The following is a 22,922-nucleotide window of genomic DNA, read 5'->3' as shown; positions in this document are numbered from 1 at the left end:
TAAGCTGCACAGCTAAACTACATGTGCTGTAGCTCAAATGATTGAATATTCAAAGTCCATATGCACTGTGAGGCTTTTCAAGATTGGTGTACACACTCAAGCGTATAGTGCAGCTACTGTACTATGAGCTATACACAGCTCTTCATGACAAAGAATTCATGTGAAACATTGAATTATTTAGACTATGTGCAGTTATCAACTATATATAATGCTAAACCAAGTTTTCACATTAGACATAATTACTAGTATATATGGGTTTAGCCTGATGACATGTATAAAAAGGCCTTTTACAGGAATACTATTGTTCTTACACTGGTTGACATGTGGTAATGCTTTCTCATGCCTGGGTAGCAATGATCATGTTTAATCCATGTGCATAGCAATAGCATACAATACACTCTGTGCTTGATGACAGCTAATGAGTGGGGATCTTCACCATTGTTAATTAGTGTATTGGGTATTTAGACAATTAAGCAGGATATTGTGTGTGACCACTTACACACAGTAATATCTATATAATCATTACTATCACAAACTTGACAGGAAAGCACTGCAGTAATACGTTACTTTCTTAGTTTTCAACCATATAAGTTAACATCATTTTAAAACAGTTAATGTTTTACCTCATTTTCCTGCTTATTCCCATATGACCTATGTACATTATGACTGTGGTACAGCTAAATTGTACCTAATTAGCATTGTCAGGAATTAATTCAAAATATGTTTCCTATTGTTACTTAAAAAGACTACATTACACTGTGCATTCTACATAATGGAAATCACAGGCCATCAGTAAAATGAACCAATTGAAGAGAACTGACAAGAAGACTGTCAACTGACTCAATGCAATCCCCATTAAAGTAAAGCCTGAGCTTAGCTACAACTTTCTCTCCTCATAAGTAATGAAAATGATTTCAATGGCTTTGCGAATTTTGTAGTCTTTACTCTGTTGACCATGTGAAAATAGCACCACAAGGCTAAGATGACATTTTCCGCTTCTTTTTTTGCTTTATTGACTAATTTGGACCAAAATAGAAGCAAGCATGTGTCATACTACTTTATCAAGACTTAAATACTGTGATCAAATCAAGGTATCATCACTGCAGAATTTGCTATACATGTGCACTAGTGCAAAACTAATCCCTATGGCCTAAATTAAGATTTAAAAATTAAGTTAAGTTTTCTTGAATTTTACCTCATTGCAAGGAAAATTGTACCATTTGTGTTCTTAGCAATAGTTTGCATTGATTTTTGTCAAATTTGTATATTTTATATATTTTTATATATTTGACTATGACAGTCAAAATTAATGATAAAGGAGTACACTTTTTTGTCTGAGCTGTTACGCCATGCACCATTCATCTTACATGAATTTGCAAAGAATTTTTGACCTAGACTAGAAATCATGGCCTAAAAAATAGCACCTATTTTTATTTGAATTTTTCCAGATCTTAAGTGCAACAAGCTTCCAATGGCCTAATTTTTTCATACATTTTTGCACTTACTCTTGCACTATTTTTTTTTAACAAACAGGTAATAGTTGTGTTCTTTATGAAATTCCGCATTCACTAATATCAAATTTGTAGAAATTACCAGATTGCAAGCTAATAAAACAGGAAAAATATTTTCTAAATTTTGTGTGTTGCTCTAATATTGTAAAGTGCAACAAGCATCCAATGGCCTAAATTGTTCATAAAATTTTGTCCTTACTTTTCCACCATTTTGATCTCCTTCTCAACAAACAAGTAATAGTTGTGTTCTCAATAAAATTCCGCATTCACTAATACCAAATTTGTACAAATTAGCAGATCGTAAGCTCATAAAATAAGAAGAAATATTTTCCAAAGTTTGTGTTGCTCTAATATTGGAAAGTACAAGCATCCAAAGGCCTAATTCTTCATAAAATTTTGCAATTATTTTCCCACCATTTTGATCTCCCTATTAACAAACAAGTAATAGATGTGTTCTTAAAACAATTCCGCATTCACTAGAAATAATTTTGTCTATATTTAAGCCAACCAATTTTACTTAATCTCTTTACAGAATCACATCATCCTAATGAAAAAAAAATGTCCTTATTTTTCTTTAAATTTTGCAAAGTAGATCTCAAAATATCTAAGAGTGTCTTCTCCTCACTTGTTCGCATTGTATGAAACCAAATTTGTTGATCTTCATACAAAGGATTGTTTGAATAAAAGTGATAAATATTCCTAATTTTTACCGTAGGCCTATATATTCTGTATTTGTACTTACTGTGTGATATTCATATACTTCTCCAGTTTTCAAGGTAACCAAAATCAATCTGTTTATGTTATTATTGATCCTGATTCTCTGAGAATAATCAGGAACTTTAAAAGAAGCCAAGATATGACCCCCAGAGATGGAAGAATGACCCCCAAAGATGGAACAATGACCCCCAGATAGAGAGTAAACAACAACTTGACTACCCTCACCCTCACCCCATACTATAAATATTAATCCTTTCTCTTCACTGACTGTTATACTATCTGCTTCTCTGTACTGTGTGTTTGTATATTCTTGTTCTATTTCTCCCTCACTATTATACATTAAAGCTCTCCTATACCAGCCTGTACAGATAAACAGTTTATTATTACTAACTGTTATATCACAGGGCCAGTCTCCTCCTACTAATCCTGTTACGGTGATTGTCTTCTTGTTTCTCAATTCTCTTGAATCTAAGACAATCACCTCATTGGACCCTAAACCGACATAGACTAACCCATCTCTGGTTGTCATACACGAGGCTACACCGTTTAACTTCCCTTTATTGACCAGACGCCCATTACTACTATCGTACAATGCTATCGTATCCTCACAACACGTTAAAAACAAACGATCATCCAGGAAACAAACAGACCGCCATGATGAACCAAACTCGGTAAATTCCTCAGAATAATAGGGTTCTGACGTCAATAGAAACGGGTTTTCTTGAGAATCAGGATCAAATTTTAATATAAACAGATCAATAAAGCTGCAGTTTGTCTTGTCATTATATCCAGCCACAGCCAAACGGCTTGTAAATAGTACGTCCATGCTCCACACTTCGTAACCATCTTGTACTGTGAATCGTGGTATCGTTGTATACACTCTGTGAAGCCAAAAGGTGAAAAGTTAGGTCAGGGTTGGAAGGTTGTATCCATGGTAACGAAGAACTCTCAGACTGCGAAGTAGCCTAGGTCTTGCAAACGGTACTGAATTGTTAAATAAGCTATTGATCTATGCATGGAATTACAAAGTCGTGACCACATTGGCAGATGTCCAGAGCAAATTAATCGACAAAGTAACCTCGAAGATATAAGAAACGAGTCGTTCAAGGCCTAATAATTAGGAATTATCGGATACTGGCCTAAATAGACACACGACTTACAATGGTGTCCAATTAAGAAGAACTTTCTCGGGCATTTACGTGAAGAAAATACATGGCTGCGTGAGTTTATATATAGCAAACGGGGTAAAAAGTGCTAGAAACTGGAAAATTGACCGAATAAAATTGTTTCCTATTAAAGTATTTAATAGGATTTTTCCTATTAAAGTATCCTATTAAAGTTTAAATAAAGGTCAGAATGTAGAAAAAGATTTCCAATGAATTACTGTGTGTTGAACAGATATGAAAATATAACTCTCACAAAATTTCTCTCACATATAATAGCACCGACTATAGGCCTTAATTGTTAATAAGCAGTCCAAGTTTCAGTCCAATTGACGAAATTGCATAGGCTATATTTAGTTTGCTTGAACATATTTATTTATCTTCAATATTCGTTGTTATCAATATATATGTACTGATGTTACTTTCTGATTCAACTTGTTTTGTCGACAACACGCATGCAGTGCATTATAATACATGTGCATTCAGCGCCAAAAAAGGAGAGAGAGATGTCGACAACTTGTGTAAAACTGGTGGAGACATTCAAGAAAGCTAACTTTGTGAAAGGCTCCGGTAATCATTAAATAATAATAATAATAATAATAATAATAATAATAATAATAATAATAATAATAATAATAATAATAATAATAATAATAATAATAATAATAATAATAATAATAATAATAATAATAATAATAATAATAATAATAATAATAATAATAATAATAATAATAATAATAATAATAATAATAATAATAATAATAATAATAATAATAATAATAATAATAATAATAATAATAATAATAATAATAATAATAATAATAATAATAATAATAATAATAATAATAATAATAATAATAATAATAATAATAATAATAATAATAATAATAATAATAAAAGGCATTGAAGACATGCCCCAACCGCGTGCCCTGAAAAAGTTAACTTTCCGTTGCTTGCAAGTGAAGTTTTCTGCTTGTCGCTACAAAATGCAAACAGTTATGAAACATGATAAATTGTTATCTTTAGCTGGACCTGAGATGTCCAATGCTGTATCGTTTGTACACTGTGCTGTGGGTATTGAACGCAGCTGTATGCACTGACTGTACACTAGTGTTTAATTACCGACGGTAGCAAGCTGGGTGTGTGTTTTCTGGGATCGATGGTAGTGTCTAACACTTCTGTTACACCTCATTCGAAACTAGGTCAGATTACCCACATGAGACGTTTCTTTGTGAGCGAGTCTTCACAACCTTTAAGTCCAAGAGAAAAAAGGACAAACTTGACTCTCTAGTAATAATGTTTTTATAGCTACACAGCTTTCCACTTATATTTACCTTCTTACCTTATACTTACCTTCAAAATATGCTTAAACTCTGGAATGCTCTTAAGGGTCGATCGATGCGTCGGCGCCTCAGTGCAATCCTAAGTCTTAATGTTAATCCATTGCTTAGAAATTCTAATAACTCCACCAAAACATGTTCTTTTATCTCCCTAAAAGCAAAACACATCCTTGGATGACGTTTAACACCTTTTGTACATGACAAATTTGCAATGCATCTTAACATATGGCATTGGAGGCCATAAAAGTCTTCACAATGACTCTTGTGTTGTATCAGAGAAACTGACGTAATGGTATTTGTATAAGACTAAATACGGTCCAGTCACTTCAAAGTGATGAACCTCATTTGTATAAAGGACCATTTCTTTAAAATGAAAAGTGATATAGACATCCAACATGGGCTGAAAGCAGAGTATTTTAAAAGTCTACAAAACATTAAGTTAATTTTGTATTTAAAGTTACCCTTTATGTCCACCAGGCTAAGCTTTGACTTAACCATTTGTGCTATATCCAAAGGGCGATTGAACCGATGCAGGGAATCCGAGGATACAAGTTCCTCCTGTTTTGTAACAGAAACGTTAAGAAGTTCCCCGTTTCATAGATTAGAAGTGCCAATTTTTGACAAGTTCCCTTCTTTGTCATTCTTTGATATTTAAAAAGTGTCCTTTCGTTGAGACATTTAGGAATAGTGTAATCAAGAAGTGCCATTTTTGCTGATAAATTAAACTAATCAATTGAAAGGTCCTATATCGTTGAAAATAATGGAAATAATGGAATTCGTGGCGTAGAATGCAGAAAGGATCCATTTTATTGGCGATTTGAGATGGCTTTGTACTTTAACTTCTCAATTCAACGACACCGTGATGTCCTACCACCCTTAGGTGTTTTTTTTACCACGCCCACCCTACCCCATCCCACCCCATCGCCACTGAACCCTTTCCTCCATTTCAGAAGTTATCTGAGGAACGAACAGCCCGGTTTGTGAAAGATTTTCAGTATACAACATTGCTTGTATATAGATGAATATAAAGTAAACAAATAATCAATATTTGTCTTATACTGTCATGTATAATCGCCTGGTATAAACAAATTTTTTTTTTATAAACAAGAAAACAACAGTGAATCTTACGAGGTTTTTGTGGCGGCCATTTTGAAATGTGCTTAATTAGTTCTGAGAAAATTATTTTAATGCAGCGGGAGTCCTGATCTGCGGATAAAATTAGAAAAAGTCTTAAGAAACAAATACTACTTTCTAAAATATATTCTTATCGAGGAATATATCGCAACAAATACAGAGATCAGTGGAACGGAAAGAAGACTTCTTTTGGGTGAATCATGTGGCCTTTATGATCTTTAACGAGCAACTTTGCACTTAATGATGTATTAGATGATGTTTTTGGTCATCAGGAAAGGTTCACTGGACATACTTTTTAACCTGCAGCTATCTTTAGTTCATTTTGGATTGCGAAAAAGACGACGAAATCGTGACAAACTAGTTTAAATTTCGTAAAATTAATGAATTTATATATACGATGGTGAAAACAGGAAATTTTCTTTAAAGAAATTGATATTTTTATTTAAACTGTCCCGTATATAAGCATGTTGTACAATTTAGCTATACTTCCCTATACTGGAATGCTGCTAATAAAAATTCATAAATGTTTTCTTTTTACTTACAATAATAGACGTCTCTGTAAGATAGGTGCAGGTGAGCTACAGCTAATATTCTTCGATAGGTCTTCAATATAAACTTGTTCTTGATTTAATTCGATAGGTTTGTATGCTGAGTTGCTGGCAGGTCAACGAAGCGTGAAGTGATAACACAAATTTCAAACAGATGGTCCTTTGAGATCATTTAAAAGAAAACGGATTGCTATGGCTTTGATCAGAGGATCGAAGAAATTATCTACTGAATAATAGATAATAAACACTGAAGCGTGGAGCACGAAAGAGATAATGGAGGGTTGACTGCTACAGTAAGAGAGGAGTGCAAGCTTGATCTGATCTGGTCTCTATAGCAAATGAGTTAAAGACTAAATTACGCCCACTAGCCCTTGACCTTTTAGATATAACATATCGCGTGATTTTTAAGTCAATATTGAACTTAAAGCAGGTCGTTGATGTTTTCCTTCTTGTTTAATTTAACCTATTTGAATCTTACTTGGAATGTTATGTCGTACCTTACTAAATACATAGAAATTCATTCTCGAAAAGGGAGGGAGAGGAGTGGAGGGACCGAGGGAGGGGTGCGGGGGGAGGGGGCTGGATTAACATCAATACAGGTGGTCTGTACGTAAAGTCTACAGATCATCATTGAAATAATCACATAGCCTGAGATATCCATCTCCCTCAATCTAACTTCCATTGAGTAAGTGGGCCACCATATTTGTCTCTCTAACCAGTCCAACAAGTCTGTAAAAGGCGGATAACGTTATAGCGTCTTTCAAATGGTTACGGCGGACTTGTGTGGTCAACGGTCCTATATAGTCGTATCTAATAGCGGAATATTGGAAAATTCTCTACTAGTTTCCGTTATTATTCAAAATAGAAACCTGACAAAATAAGGAGATGAATTGTTTCACATCAGAGTATATTGGGCAGTTTAGATTAGTGGGGGAGGTAGTGAAGTTGGGGTTTCAGACGGGAGTAAATAGGTTGGATGAAAATATGTTCCAAAATCGGTTCATCGTGTGTGTTAGTGCACACGCATGCAGGCGAAAGATGCTGAGCTTCCTGTATGAGCTTCGTTCTTCTATGAGTCAGCCTTAATTAACTTCCATTCCCATTGGAACACAATTTCGACCTCCAAATAAAATTAACATGGAAAGCCTTGTTCAGTGCATAGCGGTGTTTAAGAGAAACCTTAAATACATATACTGTACTGCTTTAATACTTAATATCAAGAGTAGTTAGCTTATATGGCTATACAAGATAACGACTTCCGACACTGCTGTTCCAATACATTGTATATAACACAATACCCTATGCATATGACACCGTTTATGGAAAGTTCACGACGAAGTTTCCTCATCCTGTATTTATAGCGAGGCCTTTCCCACACTTCGCGTGTACAAATGAAAACATCGGGATAAAGGTGAACAGTGGCGTAGATATCTTTTTGACATCGGTGGGGAGGGGAGGGAGGGGGGATGAGGTTATCCACATATTTTAAGATGAGGGGTACGGTAGCGAACCAAGAGCAAAGTGCAAGTGAGATACCCGGGAAGGGTATGAGCGGAGGGCTGTCCGTTAACATCCTACCAAATAATGTGTCGCCAAGGACGCGATTACCAACTCTTCCGAGCTGCAGGCACAGTCATAGCGACATAGACACGTACAATTACAGTATTTACGTTCAACTTTCTAACGATGTAACATTTGTTAGGGTCTATATATAACACGGGGGAGATGATTAGACAGGTCATCCCCCTCGCCCCCCCCCCCAGTCAGTTGAGGGATATATCCCCATTTCCCCGATTTTGTAACCTTATTTCAACATTAAAAACCCTTTTAAATGACCACCCTCTCTTTAATTAATCATTATTTTCCATGTGGAGAAAACCTGTACTATCTGGCACACGCATATACATAACATTGGGGTGGGGTGGATGATTACATGGACCTTCCCCCTAGTCGAATGTTTGGGGGATACATCCCCCATCCCCCGGGTGCACGGCAATGAAGGTTAATATTAACAAAGAACCTCAGAATTCAGAAAGGAATGGGTCTTAGTCTTACCCTTCTCGCTGTAGCCCAAGGGTTCCCTAACTGGGTGCATAAATCCCCAGGGGGTGCGTGAGTCCATCCCAGGGGGTTCGTGAGACGTTTCTGAAAGTGAAAACTAGAGTGCTTTTTGTTGAACTTAAATCTGATACATCATATACTTTAGTAATGTACAAAAGTCGTACCTATCGACAGACTCTTTTCGCGTTCCATACGCATATGTTGCCATAAAAGTAGGCTACCGTAACGTGCATGTGATAAATAAATGAATTATTCCAGACACAGGCCGCGTGACTTTGGTGAAGTTGTTGTACGCATGACAGTACGTCGTGAAGATAAAGAGCTGATCTAATCTTGAAGTTTACAAATAAATATTTGTTCATCTCTTGTTTATTTTCATTACAATATTACACTATGAACTTGATCTTTTACGAAACACTGTTATGCGTATTGTAGTATAATAATGACTCAGATCTTGTCTCGAAAAGTTGTGGGTTCGTGGACAACTCTGACATCCACAGAGGGTTCGTGGGGAGGGGATAAAGTAAGGGAATCTCTGTTCTACACCGTACTAAAAATGCTAATCGATTCAGCTAAAGCAAGCAGAAAGCCAACTCCCACTGAAAGATTCTACAGAATTACATATTCCTTCATTTTGGATTATTTACTACATTTTTCAAGTTGGATAAGTTGTTCGGTACAAGCTAGACATCTTAAGCCGTTTCCCAGTACCACTGCTCTGACAAAAGACACCTTTCCATACTTGACACAATAACATACTCTAACAGAGCAGGCCTAAAAATCACCAGATGACGGCGTATGGGTTGGTTTGATTGTTTCATGTCCATTAAGCCATCCATATTCGATATGATAACATACGAGTCTCAATATAACGAAAAATTGTACTTCTACCAAAGTATTCTCTTAATGGGGATCTATGTAATTACTCTAGACACTAACAAACGTTTGAAAGATGGTAGGCATATCTATTTTGAAGCAGCATTTTGCGAATAATGTTCAGTGTTCAACAAATCTACCAACCTAGTACAGGCCTACTGTTCAAAATATGGCACTCTCAGATCAAAGTGAGACACGTTGCATTTTTACTTAGACAAATTTGTCGCCCAGAAAGAAATGTTACATGATGCATGCGGGAGCTGGTAGCTCCCTGCATCATGACACCCACAAAATCCAAAGAAACACTAATGGAAATGACAAACTATGACCTCATTATTGAGGCCTATAACCGATGAGTTCATTACAAAGGGTTGAATAAAATCCCGTTCTTTATGCTTGACAGCATCGTTTATGACACAGTTGGGGTGAATAGTATCCTTGTATGTGATATGCTACCTCAATTTTTTAGTTGTTGCGAAACTCTCTAAATCTCGAGTGTTTTATACTTACTTTATGCATGTCGACAAAATATAATACTCCATCGATTCTGTGGCTAATTTAAAATAAAAATTCAAAATGAGGGAAGAATTATCCTATGTTATAAAACTAAAAACACTAGATGTTAGTTAAGGTACTTCTTTGTACGAGCCCCAACTTCAAGACCAAGGAAAGACCATAATAGGACCAAGGAAAGACCAGAACTTCTGAGTTGGAACCCTCAGTGTTTAGGGCCATGCCGACCTTGCTTGGACATACGAGACGACTGGACTGGAATCGCATGTACCAGCGGCAGATGTATACTTAGTGAACTAAGTTTAGCTGGAACTAGCCAAGTTTGGAATATACACTACTTAAAATGGGTAAACACAAGAGGATCAAAGCGATTGACCCCTTTCTCACGGGACCCAGAAGAGGTAAACGTGTCCGGTAATTAAGATTTGTTCATGGCCCATCTGATGGTGAAGCTAATTTTACTGAAACCTCATTTTAGGGAGTTCGAACGTTGTAATTTTTCGTGGAATTGATTTACCCTACCCTGTATCCCATTGTTTTGTAGCTGTCTTTGCACTCAACGATGCTAGGTCGTTAGGGTTTTGCGGTTGTTGTAAAATACCCGCTCAAATCGAGTGTGTACGTCGAGTTTTCCAAAGGTTTCCCCGTGAGTGGCTACGTTGGTACCATTGAGAAGAAGTCTATTGTTATGCGAGTTTACTGAGAAAGTATGAAAATAATTTCTAAGTCTCAAGCAATCCCGTGGCGGGCTACACAAACTCTGTCGAAAACTTCATTGAAAAGCCTTGCATTATAATGAGAACGACCCATCATTGAACCCAATCGTTTTCTATGCGAGTTAAATGTTAAGAAAGTTTTGAAAATATTTTTTAAGTATCTGTAAAGGAACATAGAATCTATTTTGAAATTTATACATCACCTCTGCACTATTGTAGGCTATGTTAAAGATCTGCTTTATTGGTTCCAATTACAGCACGCTATAGCTAGGAAAGTTTTGTGATTACGTAATCGACCTGCCACAGTTGTAAATCCACCTCAGGCAGTCTAAGATTAGCCTGCATAGCTTCTTAACACCATTAGGTTATTTGTGTAAACACTGTGTGGAAATATGTTCATGTCTACAGTGTAGTTTATCATACAGCGTTCACACAAAGACCCTCACACAAGAAAAAATATGTGGCAGTTGTTGCAGAGTAATTGGTCAAAAGAGGTCATTTTACGACCAAGGCAGGTCGATTATGTAATCTCAAGAAACTTTTCCATGAGAGCGTGCTATAGTTGTAGTCTATACAGAAGACATTAAAGGTAATTAAAGTTAATTGTCACCCTAACCCTAGCACTTTAGAACAGACATAATTATGTCTTGAAAGAAAGTGGATTTACTCAACGTTCCTAATGCAGACCCATTTCTGATAAAATAAAAAAATTGAGGTTTGAGATTACCCCATAAAATCAGGAGAGTGTGAGATTGCCTTTAAAAACTGGAAGACACCTCGTTAAACTGGCAGCGTTGGCAAGTATGCAGTCTTTACCTTTTGTTTTCTTATAATTTGCATACATGTAATTTGTGTCTATGATATTACACATACAGATGGTAGCGTGCATTCACTCTGTATGTGTTCCCAAATGTTCCGTGAACATTGACTAGTTCGGTTTTCTTTTACAGCGAGCAAAAGCGATGGGAAGAGAAACAGGATGTGGCACCTATTAATCCTGGAGAACAATCTGCGCCTAATAGTTTCAAGTCGATGCTGGGAACTATTGAAGATGCAAAGAAAACAAAAGCAGAAAAGAAAAGGGAGAAGGCAGAGAAGAGAAAAATTGAAATAGCTGCATTGGAAGAAGGTAAATTGTTTTTGTTTTTAGATGAGCATGTAAACAAATGTTTGTGAGTATGCAAACATCGTGACAAACAAGCCATGTGATCAGATTTGTCATCAATACATCATCATGATTTAAAATACCAATTATTCCATAGATTTCTATTGTTCTTGGAACTTTTTTTTAATGTAGTGGGAATTAAGCCAGTTACTTATCCTGAGGAAGGTGAAAAATTGGATGCATTCGTCCAGAGAGTTTCGTCATCGGCAAATAAGAAAATAAGAGAAGAGAGGATGAAAATACTTGTAAATAGTCACGATGAATACAGCGATCGAAAAACGAAAGTATCGGACAGTAACAAGAGGTAAATACAATCACAAAATAATTTTTAAAAATTCGTAGTTAGTTTTGGTCTTGAATTATTCCTCATCTGATTATTTTCCCTGCAAGTTTAGATTTACTATATTCTAAAGATAAATGTGCAAGTTTTATGACTTTTCAAAGTTTAACTTTTGAAGTATGGAAATTTTGAACCAAGGTTTGTTGAGTTGTTTAAGATCATGTCGTTGTTGTGTCACAATATGACACACTTTGGTCATATTTTCAACATAATAGGGAGGAGAGACAAGTTATGTTTCTTTTGTCATGGTTGTACATTTTAGCGATTTGATAATAGTTAACCAGAATGAAAACATTTCATGGTTCCTTGCTGCTGTTCATTAGTTCCATTCATAGGGAAATTTCTAACAAAGCCCTAAAACAACAACAGTAATTTATGCTCACAAACTTTGTTGCCAAAGTAATGCTAAGCCCTGATATCAATTGCAACACACATCAGTGTGTGAAGACTATCTACCATTATCATCATACCAAGTTTGACGAAATTCCGACTAGTAATAGTAGCCAAGTAAATGCAATTTGGAGTATTTCACGTTTGACCCCATGACCTCATTAATATTCATGATATGAGCACCAAAATCAACAGGGTTAATCTACTTACTATGGGCCACCCACTCACCAAGTATGGTAATGATTGGTCATTCCCTTGTTGAGTTATTGTGCATACAAACTTTTCATAACGAAATAATGCTAGCCCCCCCCCTTATAAACATGCATGATATCAATTGCAACACACATCAGTGTGTGGAGACTATCTACCAATATCATCATACCAAGTTTAACGAAATTCCAATAAATAGTAGCCAAGTTATTGCAACTTGGGAGTTTTTCACGTTTGACCTGTGACCTCATTAATATTTTTTAACTTTGACCTCGTATAACTTCGCACACGAAGGTCACACGGGGGTCAACCTATTGACATTTATGATCAGAAGGTACCTTTGATATCTGAAAATAGCATCGAAACTGTAAAAATCCCAAAAACATGAAAAGGTCACCAGAGGTCAAATTGAGGTCAAGGGTCACCCAGATGCGGGTGGACAACTGGATTACATTGAAGCAACTCCCAACCTTAACGGACAGTTCGTTCTCAAGTTATCACAAAAATACTAGTTTTTTATCATTAATTGACCTTTGGTGACCTCGGATCACATGACCGTTAAGTTTGAAAATATTCCCCTATACCATTTGCAACTTGTCCCAAAATATCAACCATGTCACACCTTGGAACTGAGAGTTATTGCATTAAATGTCTGAAAATTAACTTTGACCTCATATAACTTCACACACAAAGGTCACCTGGGGTAAACCTATTGACATTTTTGATTGGTGAGACGTGAATATAGCATCAAAACTGTAAAAATTCAAACAGTTTTTTCTTTGCCCATTTTCTCACCCAAAATACTAGTTTTTTAACATTAATTGACCTTTGATGACCTCGGATCACATGACCGTTAAGTTTGAAAATATTCCTCTATACCATTTGCAACTTGTCCCAAAATATCAACCTTGTTACACCTTGGCACTGGAAGTTATTGCATTAAATGTCTGAAAATTAACTTTGACCTTGTATAACTTTACACACAAAGGTCACCCGGGTGTCAACCAATTGACATTTTTGATCGGAAGGTACCTTTGATATCCAAATCTACCATCAAAACCAAACATTTTCTTTTTCGCCCGTTTTCTCCCAAACTAAGCACATTTTTTCTAATGTGACCTTTGACCTTTTGACCTTGGTTTCAAATGTAGTTTGATCTGCTGATTCCAAAAATCAACACGACAAGTCTGTACAGCCATCCTAACTCCGACCGAAAACTTTGACCCCATATAAGTTCGCACACAAAGGTCACACGGGGGTCAACCTATCGATATTTATGATCGGAAGGTACCTTTGACATCTGAAAATAGCATCGAAACTGTAAAAATCCCCAAAACATGAAAAGGTCACCAGAGGTCAAATTGAGGTCAAGGGTCACCCAGATGTGGGTCGACAATTGGATTACACTGAAGCAACTCCCAACCCTAACGGACAATTCGTTCTCAAGTTATCGCAAAAATACTAGTTTTTTAACATTAATTGACCTTTGGTGACCTCAGATCACTTGACCGTTAAGTTTCAAAATGTTCCCCTAACCAGTTCACAACTTGTCCCAAAATATCAACCTTGTCGCACATTGGCATTGGGAGTTATTGCAGTTTTAGTATTTTGGGTTTTTGGACCATAACTGACCTTTGGTGACCTTTGTGGGCACCAAAAACAATAGGGTTCATCTACTCACTATGGGCCACCCACCCACCAAGTTTGATCATGATCAGTCAATCCCTTGTTGAGTTATCGTGCATACAAGCTAAAGCGTCACACACACACACACACACACACACGCACACACACACACATACACACACACACACGCCAACCTGAATACATAGGTTCCTTTGCTTTTAGCAAGGAACCAAAAATACCTAATTACCAGTTATATTTCCATCTTCATTAAAGCAATGGTTTCCATTTCATGATTTTGTTTCCTTTCCCATCAAATTCACTCATACTGCTACATGGTCTATGTATGCTAACTCTATGTTATATATCATCAAGTTCACTCATACTGCTACATGGTCTATGCTAACTCTATGTTATATATCATCAAGTTCACTCGTACTGCTGTATGGTCTATGCTAACTCTATGTTATATATCATCAAGTTCACTCATACTGCTCTATGGTTTATGTTAAAGACCAACTATGGAGACTTTTCTATGAACATAAAATCCCACCATTTTGCATGTATGTAATCCTTAACTCACTCCAATTACATTTGCTGTAATTAAATTTACCAATTTCGGACGTTAAATACATAAACAATGGGAAGAAAAATCAGCTTTTTAGGAAACCTATTTCAGACATTCCTGAAACATTCCTAAGATATCAGGTGACCATGTGACGTCACTGTTGGTATACCTCACTCACAACAATACTTTTAGTGTGAAAAGTTGTATACTTGAGCTGCCAAAAACATCAACGATATTACTCCCTTTTCCCCCGAAATGCCACAATTCTGTGTTGTTGGAGGTTGCAGTTATACCTCAGCCAACAAAAGCATCAGCTTTTTTAGCTTTCTGAGTAGAAGGACCGACGTAAAACGCCGTAGACTTTGGATCAATTTTGTGAGATCCACGCGGAAAGATTTTTCAGCACCCGATGTATCTCATGCCCGTGAGTCCACATGCATGACCCTGCCTCTGTGCATGCTGCAAATGTCTCATTCTGCGAAAATTAAATACTGTCGACAGCTGTGTCGGGCATAGCTAATGTGAAATTGACCCTTTCAAGTCTCCTCGTAAACACGCCCTGGACGTCCTTACATGTAACATTATATCACGCAATTGACAGTATAATATTTACTGTAAGAGATGACCGTGTATATACCATTGAGGTCAGTGGTATCATGTTTATAGCTCCATGGTGGTATATACCGTGCCTAGGGTAGCATTGTTAGTACATGTAGTGAGTTACAACTCTCGCGGAGGTTGGCTCACAGCATGTGTAAATAGTCATGTTAGGATTTCATCGCATTTATCTATTTCATTTGTTGTATTCCAGTATCGTGAGTTCGTGATACATGTCTTATATTGTCCGTTGTGTTTATTCCGGCATCTGCATGGTCCAAGGAGTTGAATGAAAACGGTTCTATGTAGTGATCGGACGTTTTATTTCGTTAGTGACTGTCTTGTGATTGTGGGATGTTACTGGTCAAGGCCTGTTTCGACTAGACCTACAGTAACTCTTTGGAATTACACAGAGTCACGGTAGTATTTCGCCCAGGATTGAACGAGAAACGTGGATTTGGATATTCACTGCTAAATTTTGTTTATTGAAAGCATGGGCGGCGATCATGGGGGGGGGGGGCGGGGGGACATGTCCCCCCCAATATTTTAGGTTGGGCGATATAGTATCTAATATCCCCCCCCCTCCCCAATATTTGGTGGCATAGTTTTTTTTTAAGCATATGTTTTGTATTTTTTTATGATATCGCTAGTAATTTCAAAATAGAAAATGCTTAGATGCAACTTACAAGGCCTGGGAAGTGCCATTTCCAGCGATCTGGGGGCATTTTCGGCGAAAATTTTCTTTTGCGCTTCGCGACAACTTATGGTGGCGCTACAATTAGAATGTCTGGGTACAAGCTTTGTCCCTCCCTTGGCAAATTCCTCGCAAGGCGCCTGTCTAACCGTGTCACAATTTGTTACTATATATGACCGAAAGTAGTTTTTACTTTTTTTCTCGAAATGAATAGCTAGACGGACTGCATCCGTAATGAAATTTGGTTTGCATCTTGTGTATGAGTGTAAGTACGTACAATCATATATATGATCCACATCGATATGGGTTCACTGGGTTTCCATTTGGCCTGTTTCCTACAAGATTTCTAACCGCAGGTGCGTAGCCAAGGGAGGGGGGGGGTGAAGGGTGGAAACCGCCCTCCCCCTCGAGCATATTTTTTGGTTTTTTTTTATGATATCGAAGTTTTATAGTAGCCGTTATAAGAGGTTTTAATATTTGTACACCAATAATTTAACTGTGTTTGAATTTTCGAAAATTCCTTGACCAACATTCTTCATCATACTTCCCTCTACTCGTGCAATTTTGACCGGTCTATTAGGGGTTGGGGGGGGGGGGGGCTTTTCTATATTGGTTGTCCATAGATGAAATTTGGTGCAACATTATGGGTATGTTTTGAAGTGAATTTATTATTCAAATTCTGAACAAATAATGGGCTTAAAACCTTGAAAAGTGGGGCTGACGGGTATTGTGTAGCGTTACGTAGAATAACCTACAAAAGCAATGATCCACAGGAGATGCAATGAGGTCGAACATGATGTGTGACTGGTGACAATCTTGAAAAAAGGTTATGAATGAACAAAAAACTATTGGGAAAAACTTGGTTCTCAGGCAAAAGTGTACATCTGGTTGGTCATTTTCGAGCCCGAGAAGTGCCATTTCCGGTGATCTGGGGGGCTATCAAAACCAGAAATGTTCTTGTACGCTGTGCGCCAACCAATGGTGGCGCTCCGCTTTGATAGTAATTCGGCTGCATCCAAGCAAATGTCCCACCCTCCCCCCCCCAATATTTGAAACAGATCGCCGCCCCTGATTGAAAGGATACTTTTTCTGTGTTTGTACTTTTGGATATTAAAATGAGTAATTACTATGTTCAGGTGAAGCTTAGTCATGTATATGCTACCCTGGTCGATTCGGGTCAGCGTCTTCTCGTAGTTGTTCGATTATTTTTAGTGTCTTTTTGGTAATTCGTTGACAGTAACGTAAGCCATTTCCCCGTCACATATCACGCATGAGGCATCTTTTAGGTCTATTCTTCTGTTCAGTTTGCGGTATCTTACGATTAAATTGTATTACGGAATCGGCAAGCTGCTTGCATTGTCTACAGTATATTGTACCGTACGAACCTATTGCCGCTCCGCTATGTAAACGATGCCTCCATTTGAGTGGAAATTTTGCTAATAAAATAACCCATTTTACTAAATTTTCTGCTTAAAATTGTCTTAAAACTAGTTGTTTATCTGTATGTGTTCCTGTTTTAAGCTAACAGCTTAATACGTGTTTGTTGATGAATTTCGGAAAAAAATTTCCGTAGCAGATTCAATGTTTCTTATTCTAAATGCACTCTGACCAGGTGGGTTTAATGGAGAAAACCTATCGCAATCAAAAAGAAAGAAATTTAATTTCTGTAACCCTTATGGTGCGAACGATTTACTGTCAAATCACTGCGACCACCCATATCAGCATCTTCATTACACAAATTATGTATTCCTATAATACTCGTATTGTCCAATTTTTTACCCAATTTCACGGAGGAAACGTCTGAAAACACCTGTTTATTCCTTGCAATGGAAGGAAATGACACAATTTCACAAGCTACATCGGTAAGACCGAAAGAAAGAAACTATTCAAGAGAATTTGACCTAAAATAGGCTTACCACAAAAGTGAAAGTAAGCCTAGCCTGACGGTCGTAAACAAAACTGAGAGATTTGATTGGCGCATGAGCTGTTGGACAGGGCTTGCAAATTTTTATTGAAGTTTGAAGAAGCTACGGGCTCGTTAAAAATTCTGGCATAGTTTATTCAGCTCCAAATGTTTAACGACAGATAACTCAATAAAGATAATGATTATTAATATGAAAATTGCATAAAATGGTGTTATTTTCACTGAGCTATTTAGGGCAGTAAGCTGGAAAGGTCGAAGTTAAAATTTGGCAAACACACATTGAGACTTTAACATAGGTCTCTTCCAGTTAGCAGATTTGTTAAATGTTAACAGTGAAACAACAGGGGAAAAATACAGCAATTTTCAAATTATGCCAAGCTTTTGCCTCAAGTAGTTCTCTGTAAGGCAGTCATGACCTTCAGATATTGCCTTCTCCTTAACTGAAGACATCATATGTTGTAAAACTTTAACTTTTTGTATCACTTTTCTGTATTCTGCAGAAGACTGGCGCTACTAAAGAAGAAAGCCGAACACAAGAAGATAGAAAAGAATCTAGATCAGTTGGAAAAAGACTTTTTCACAGGTAGAACATATTATATTTAATGAAGTTCATGTAAAGATGATCAAGATATTTAACTTATCTTCATTTCTATTTACATTTTACTTTTAAATTCCATAAACAGTACTGCACGCAAGCTTCTATTTTGAAAGTAATGGAGGTGATTGGTGACAAAAGACTGCTGTGCTATTAATAATTTACCTGGTAAAGCAAGTTCGTGAAATTATTGCACAATTGCAAAGAATTTTGAATCCACAGATTTGTAGTATCTTCATTATTCTACTGTCAACAGGATTCAGTAACATAAAACTTGCTTTACCAAATTCAAAACACTTTAATTGTCCCCTGCTTTTATTTATTTTTTTTTAATTTTATCATGATTTATATTAAAACATGGAAGGAAATGTCTGTAAGTTTTACAAGAGCTTTTAACCATACGTGTCATTATTAGGACATATATATGCCTAGCTTGAACCCAGGCACTAAATAAAGTTGCAAAAGTTAAAAAATTTGTCAAACTGGTAATAATCATGAAAACCACTACAGCAAGATAATGCCAATTCTGTTTAAGAAAAAAAATATCTTTGCAATGTCATGTTTTCTATTTCTGGTACAGTCATTAAATCTAAAGATATATTATGTTTGTGTAAAAGTTGGCCTGACGTTTCGATCCTAGCACGATATTCTTCAGAGGCTGAATGACAAGTAACAGTAACAGAAGGGACAAATACAAGCAGAGAATACAGACAGGTTAATGAGCAGGGTGAACACAGAAGAGATAGATGTAAGAGGATTAGTAGACAAGGGATGGAGCGAAGAAAGACACCAACAGGGGGAGAGGGGAGGTAGGAGATACACTGTAGAGAGACAAAGAGAGGACTAAGGGAAGATATTATGTTTGCAAAAGTTAACTGTATCAAGTTTTTACTATCAGTAATGTAAAGTTTAACCTCATATTTATGCCTTCATATTCACTTCTAGAAAAAATAGCTTTTGGTGATGTGGCAAGATGTCCTCCACAGTTTACAGCCAAACCCAGAGGAGGGAAAGCCACAGTAGAAAAGGTGAGTTTGAAACCAGAAAAAGTTACTATGGCTTTTAATTGGCATTAACTAGTGCTGCAAACTAAACTTATTATGTGATAGATTAAGAATATTTCTTTTTATGTATGAAATGATAAAATGGTTCACATGGATTCATGTTTCTTGACAGTTCAAATGGTGTATTAATCACATATTACATATGGTACAATTCCATAAACAAGAAGAAATGGCTTGCAGCGGTATCACCTGAATATGTGGAGTTTTGATAAAGATACATATTGCCTGTTAGGCAACAAAGAAGTTGTTTACTGACCATCAAATCACAAGTGACCCACAAAGAGAACCTACTGCAACATGAAAACTTCATCTTAAGATCTTGTTGCTCTTAGCTCAAGATTTTTAAATGTGACATACCTTAATTTCGCATGTCCAATTAAACCAAGTAGTGTCCTTGCTATTTTGGTTTAATCAGTGACATACGCCCCTGGTATTCAAGGTGGGGTCGCTACCCCTGTTAGCGTCATCAAACGATTTTGGAGGTTCATCAAAAACAAAGCAAAAACAAACTGAAATTGCTGCTATTCGAGGCAAAGAAAAAGGTGGAAAGTCTTGAACACAAATTGCTTGAAAACAAAAGTTGCAAATTTCAACACTATTTTGCAACTTAGCATCTTCATAGTCATATAAACTTTCTCAAAAGGTAGTGGTTACCTTCTCCCCATAAAGCAGCTTCCTAACATCTGCTAGAGGGTTGCGAAGCTCAAGAAGGTGAGAACTGGGGTCACCAAGCAAAAATAATGTTTGAATACGAGTGACCTCTGTACTTTGGTAACTCTCTGATCAGATTCATCGTTGGTGGTTAAGTCATATGTTGCTGGTAAGCCATTATTATTATTATTATTTATTTGTTCTTCGAAAATTTAAAGAGCGGTAAGAAGCAACTTCATCTGAGTGCAATGCTATCAAAGAATGCTACTGCTCTTGTCAAACTCCAAGCAAGCAGTTCATCCAAGTACAAGAAACGGAAAGTCATGACTCTATACGAGAGGAAGACGTTCGACGAGAAACAGAGTGCGGCTATAGAAGCCTACATAAAAGATCAAATGCAAAGGATGTCAGGAGGAGGGAATCGAAGATGATGGATATTCATGACTGGTATATGGATGGAGGATAAACGCATGTTATGCCCTTTACTGCAGAGGAAAGAGGATCAGGTGCACGAGAGCGACCCCATCAGAAGTAAAGGTTCCTATCATCTGGGAGGCCGTAGGTTTCCCACACACGTCAGTCAAGATTAAAGCATGTTGCTCTTTCGGGTGTCATTCAACGATTTTCTGCATCATTATTGATCCTCCATATTATAAAAGAATTCTGCTTTACAGTTAACCTGTTACCTTTGTTAATGGAAAGTGTTAAGTGGATTAAACAACTGAACTTGCTGCTTTAGCTTGGTGGAATGCCTGCATTCCAGGTGGATCATTATCATAAGTTAGAAACAAATGGGGATGAAGAGCCGGCATTTACTGCAAATCAAGCTATTGATGCAATTGACCATAAGGAGACAAAGGATTACAGCCTGCAGGTGGAACGGGCTGTAACCCAAATTGTAACATTTGCGCCAGTTTTACCAAATGTGGGTAAAGGCACCTTTAGTATTTTTAAACCTTAACTTAAAATTTGAGTATTGTGTAATTGTGAAGATTGCATTAAGACAATTTAAGAGGAAAAGAAGGTAAATGAGCACATACTTCCGTTAACCGACCCTCGAAATATTGCATAGGCTCTTTGTCAATTGCGTATCATGGATTGTATAGTGTTATGTATAATTCATAGAGAGGTTTCCTTTGTTTCTGTCACATACATTTTAAGGATTGTTTTCACCTCATCACTGATAGATTGATTGATAGATTTCTTAGCAGAAAATTTTACTTTAATGTATTCTTTGAGATATGTTGCATCCTTAAATGGTTTTAGCTCCCTGTGGATCCCTATCTATGTGTATTTCTATGTATCTCTGAGTGATTAAAAGTAGCCCTAGTATAGACAGGGGGCCAATCTGGCATTAGCAACGGGACAAAATGTGGACAGCCACAAGCCAAGTATGCCAAAAATTTATCAAGATTAGGTTCTTAGGAATACTATATAAACAATACTATTTAAGCAAGAGATAAAAAGACAATTAGTTGGATAATGTTAACATATTTCATTAGGAGAACTTTCGGCTAGATTTAGATTTGAAGCAGGGACCTTGATGGTGATTTCTGACCAGCACTTGCATCCTAAGTTAATATGGTCAGCTTCTTAATGTACAATGGATGGCACAAGGGTATGGTATGAAACAAGGCAGTATTCCTGGTCTCACTGTTTCAAATCTAATTATGACATCTTTTTATTCTATTAACTGATATATATATATACGATACAAGATCTCATTCAAACTTTTTTGAAGATTCTCTACATTGACTATTTTTTTTTAAATCCAAGTATTGTGTTAAATATGAGTTGCATTATACTAACAACTGTTGAACATTTAACCTTGTAGTTACAAATAAATATGTCAGTAAAAGTTAATTATCAAGTGTATTTATTCTGTTGTGTATTCCCCCCCTCATTTTTAAGGCTTACGAGTCCCAATACCCCCCCCCCCACCCTCCACCAGTATCCACACACCCATTGCACTCCTCTGTATCATGCTTGGACTAAATTAAATTGATATTACTACACATGTTTTCCTTTCAGGACATTGAAGACTACTGTGACACTTATCATGTAGAGGGTGGATCCTGAACAGCCAAATAGAACTGCTCAATTCAAAGAGGTTCAAGTCTGCTTTTTCCGAAAAGTGCCCACTAAAGAAATCTTTAAAAAAAGTCAGTGTGAGCAGAATTTTGGAAGTTATGAGCTCAATGAATACAAAAACAATAAAATGCCATTCTTCATTAAAACAAACATTTAGATTGCCATATCTGGCTCACAGCTGTTTTGTTTGTAGCCTACATATGGTTTGTTGTTTGCATAAGCCGAGTTCTTTGAAAAAAAACGTGAAAGGTATATATACATGAATTAAATAATGTATCCCTTTCAATTTAGTACTGTAATTTACAGTGCTATGGATTCTATGCAACTGTTTTAATTGATCACCTGATACCCCAAATAGAATTCATTTTTTCAGTATTCAAAGGAATACATGACTTCTCCGTTCATATTTTCAAGTCTCGCCTTACCAATAT

General features: G+C 36.7%; 2 protein-coding genes and 1 long non-coding RNA gene across 3 annotated transcripts in view; 1 reads left to right on the top strand and 2 right to left on the bottom strand.

Moving 5' to 3' along the window:
- LOC139959744 (uncharacterized) overlaps nucleotides 1–22,922 on the bottom strand; it is a 178,470-nt gene that overhangs the window by 33,104 nt on the left and 122,444 nt on the right. The window lies entirely within an intron of this gene.
- LOC139960610 (uncharacterized) lies at nucleotides 3,027–6,734 on the bottom strand. The gene is made up of 3 exons (XR_011790572.1): nucleotides 6,408–6,734; nucleotides 5,860–5,937; nucleotides 3,027–3,109 (listed from the first exon to the last, which is right to left on the bottom strand). It is a non-coding gene; the product is annotated as an uncharacterized lncRNA (long non-coding RNA).
- Nucleotides 10,207–22,161, top strand: LOC139959677 (uncharacterized). Its single transcript, XM_071957470.1, has 6 exons — nucleotides 10,207–10,277; nucleotides 11,530–11,751; nucleotides 11,842–12,048; nucleotides 18,591–18,673; nucleotides 19,631–19,713; nucleotides 20,619–22,161. Exons 1-6 carry the CDS (start codon nucleotides 10,207–10,209, stop codon nucleotides 20,829–20,831), a joined length of 879 nt encoding a protein of 292 aa, XP_071813571.1. The 3' UTR covers nucleotides 20,832–22,161.

The sequence above is a fragment of the Apostichopus japonicus genome, chromosome 19, assembly GCF_037975245.1.
Source record: "Apostichopus japonicus isolate 1M-3 chromosome 19, ASM3797524v1, whole genome shotgun sequence".
NCBI classification, from domain to species: Eukaryota; Metazoa; Echinodermata; class Holothuroidea; order Aspidochirotida; family Stichopodidae; genus Apostichopus; species Apostichopus japonicus.
The sequence above is the reverse complement of the archived record's forward strand: the minus strand, read 5'-3'. Positions and strand labels throughout refer to the sequence as shown.